This window comes from Frankliniella occidentalis, unplaced genomic scaffold (genome assembly GCF_000697945.3).
Source record: "Frankliniella occidentalis isolate FOCC.00 unplaced genomic scaffold, Focc_3.1 Scaffold18, whole genome shotgun sequence".
NCBI classification, from domain to species: domain Eukaryota; kingdom Metazoa; phylum Arthropoda; class Insecta; order Thysanoptera; family Thripidae; genus Frankliniella; species Frankliniella occidentalis.
In genome coordinates this window covers 42,728-45,155 of record NW_026267148.1, presented here as the reverse complement: position 1 = coordinate 45,155, position 2,428 = coordinate 42,728, and the positions used below count along the sequence as shown (strand labels likewise).

At 66.8% G+C, this 2,428-nt stretch overlaps 1 protein-coding gene across 1 annotated transcript in view; it reads right to left on the bottom strand.

The window, feature by feature from the left end:
- LOC113214976 (protein CBFA2T3) overlaps positions 1-2,428 on the bottom strand; it is a 53,817-nt gene that overhangs the window by 47,174 nt on the left and 4,215 nt on the right. The window contains exon 2 of the mRNA XM_052264357.1: positions 315-497. Within this exon, the coding sequence (XP_052120317.1) occupies positions 315-444 (130 nt within the window). The 5' untranslated portion in view covers positions 445-497. The remainder of the gene's footprint in view (positions 1-314; positions 498-2,428) is intronic.

Sequence of the window (2,428 nt, the reverse complement as noted above, 5' to 3'; positions counted from 1 at the left end):
CCGGCGCCCCGCGCTCCGGGAGCGTCCGGAGCAGCGACAGGTGCGAGAGAGAGAGGGAGAGAGAGGGAGAGAGGGGCTCAGTGTGCCTCGTCACTCACTCGCACGCGTAGCCGAAGCCCTCTGCCGAAGCGGACCCGTGCGCTGAGCAGGCTGGGCCCTGTTCGATCTGCACAAACAGCTGTCCCAGCGAGATATGCAGGCTGCTGGGCTGGGCAGTCCAGGGGGGAGAAGCGCGGCGGGGCGGGCGGGCGAGCTAAGCCCTCGCGCGATGAGCCCCTCGCCCCTCCCCATCCCCTCTCCCCGTGTATGCTTACCTTTCCGTCGTATCCTGTTGAGCTGTCCGCGCCCCTGCGGGCCCCCAAGCTCCTTCCCCCCCTGCGTCCCGAGGGCCTCCGAGGGCCCCACTTCCCCACCGAACTCCTCCTTAATCACGTGCTTGTCCATGGCCCCGGGCGGCGCTCAGAGGGAGGGGGGCTGGGGGCGGGCCATGCCGACACCTGCAAGCACACGCACAACTCATTGGATCACAGACTACAGCGGGGCGCGGCGGGCAGCACGGCGGGGCGGGGAGTGTGTGAGAAGTTCCAGGGCGGTCCTGCTGACGGGGCCGGGGGCGGCCGCCTGAGGGGGCTGCCATGACAAAGTTTGCCCCACCCGGGGGGCAGGGTGGGGTGGGAGCCCAGCGGCTGGGCCCACCCGCGCGTCAGGTGCGACTAGCGCAATAACGGAATGACGAGTCGGGCGGGGCGCGGCGGAGTGCGGCGGGGTGGGGTGGGCCGAGGCGGGGCGGGGCGGTGGGGCGCAGCGGCCCTCCTTAATGGGCGCCCCAGCCGCGCACAGGCCGGCCGGGCTGGCACAGCTGCGCCCAGCTGCGCGCCGCGCCCCGTGCTCTGAGGCCTGCCCTGCCGGGGCCGGGTGGGGCCGCAGCGAGCGCTCCGCCAGCTGTGGCCCCGGGGGCGGGGAGGCACGGGGTGGGGCCGCACAGCTGTCCCTGCAGCAGCCCGGCTCTGCTGAGGTCCACCGCCACCAGTGCACGGGGGACATTTAGTTAGCGCTCGGCCGAAACAACACCCACCGCCGCCGACACCTTTATTTGACCGTTATACTAAACCTGTTCCTCGACAGTACAAATATGTGGCGGTACAAACCAGACAAAGAGTCAGTCAACGCGCTTTTTCTGGACTATCCCTAGTTCCATCAGCGCGCGATTTTGAGCAGTCCTTCTTTTACCCCGATAATCTCCACCCATTTGGCCGTCCGGGCTACAAAACGGACGGCCGGCTCCGCGCGCTGCATTCAGTCGCGTTTAGTACAACTGCAGCGTCATTTACGGCGCCGCTCGCGTGGTCGCGCACCACCCTGAGCCCCGGGCGGCCTGGCGCCGCCCCCGTGGGGCGAGGACGGGGCGGGGCGGGGCGGGGTGGCCCGCGGGCGCCCTCCCTAAAACCACCCCAGAGCCAGGGGCTGCCCTATGTATGGGTATGTAGGAGTGTGTGTGTGTGTGAGTGTATGGCCCTACAAGGCCCTCCACAAAACCACCCCAGAGCCAGGGGCTGCCCTTCCCGGGCGCTGCACGCCGCCGGGAAGTCCCGCGACCCGGCGTGCAAAGCGTCAGCTGACATGCACCACAGGGTGGGCCGGTGGGCCCCTCCTGGCCTCCTGGCCTTCCTGGCCCGGCGTCGCACTGCAGGCGCCACCTCATTATTGGAGGCAAAGTCACCCGGATCAACTCCGGCCCGGCAGACAAACGCCACGGCGCGGCTGCGCGCCCGCCGAGGGTCCCGGCCCAAGGTCCAAGGTCGTTGGTGGCGGCGCGGCCGGGGCGGCACCACCTTGACACCTCGCTCACGCCATCGCCGTCACCGACCACCCCCGCGGCCCCGGGCCGGGCCGGGCCGGAACCGGAACCCGGTGCGCGACAGAACACAAAGGCGGCCCCGACAGTCGTTTCCGAACAGAATTGTAAAGATAAGCCCAACATCAGAGCCGTTTTGCAAACAGGACGATCATCCCCGATCGGTTCTCGGATTAAAGTGCAGGGTTGGGCACCCAGCCCCACTCTGGAGACACACACTGTACATGTGTGACGCATGTGTGGTACTACAGTTTTTGGTGTATCTAGAATTTTAGAAATATTTTTAGTGTGTACATGAAATTTCCAAGTGGTCCACCCCTCGTCCCATCCCATGGCGGTTAGACCAGGGTTAGATACCAAGTGTCCCAGCTCTTACATGCCAGTATAGCAGGTTGCATACGTGTTGGCTCGCAGGTGCTGTTGGGAGCGCGCACGAGCGCGCAGGATTTCGCGCATCCCCCAGCGGTTCCACGGGGAGGCTCGCGGTTCAGCGGCGATGCGCGAAATCCTGCGCACTCCTGACAGCGCCTGCGAACCGGTGCTTATGCAACCCGCCATACTGGCATGTAACAG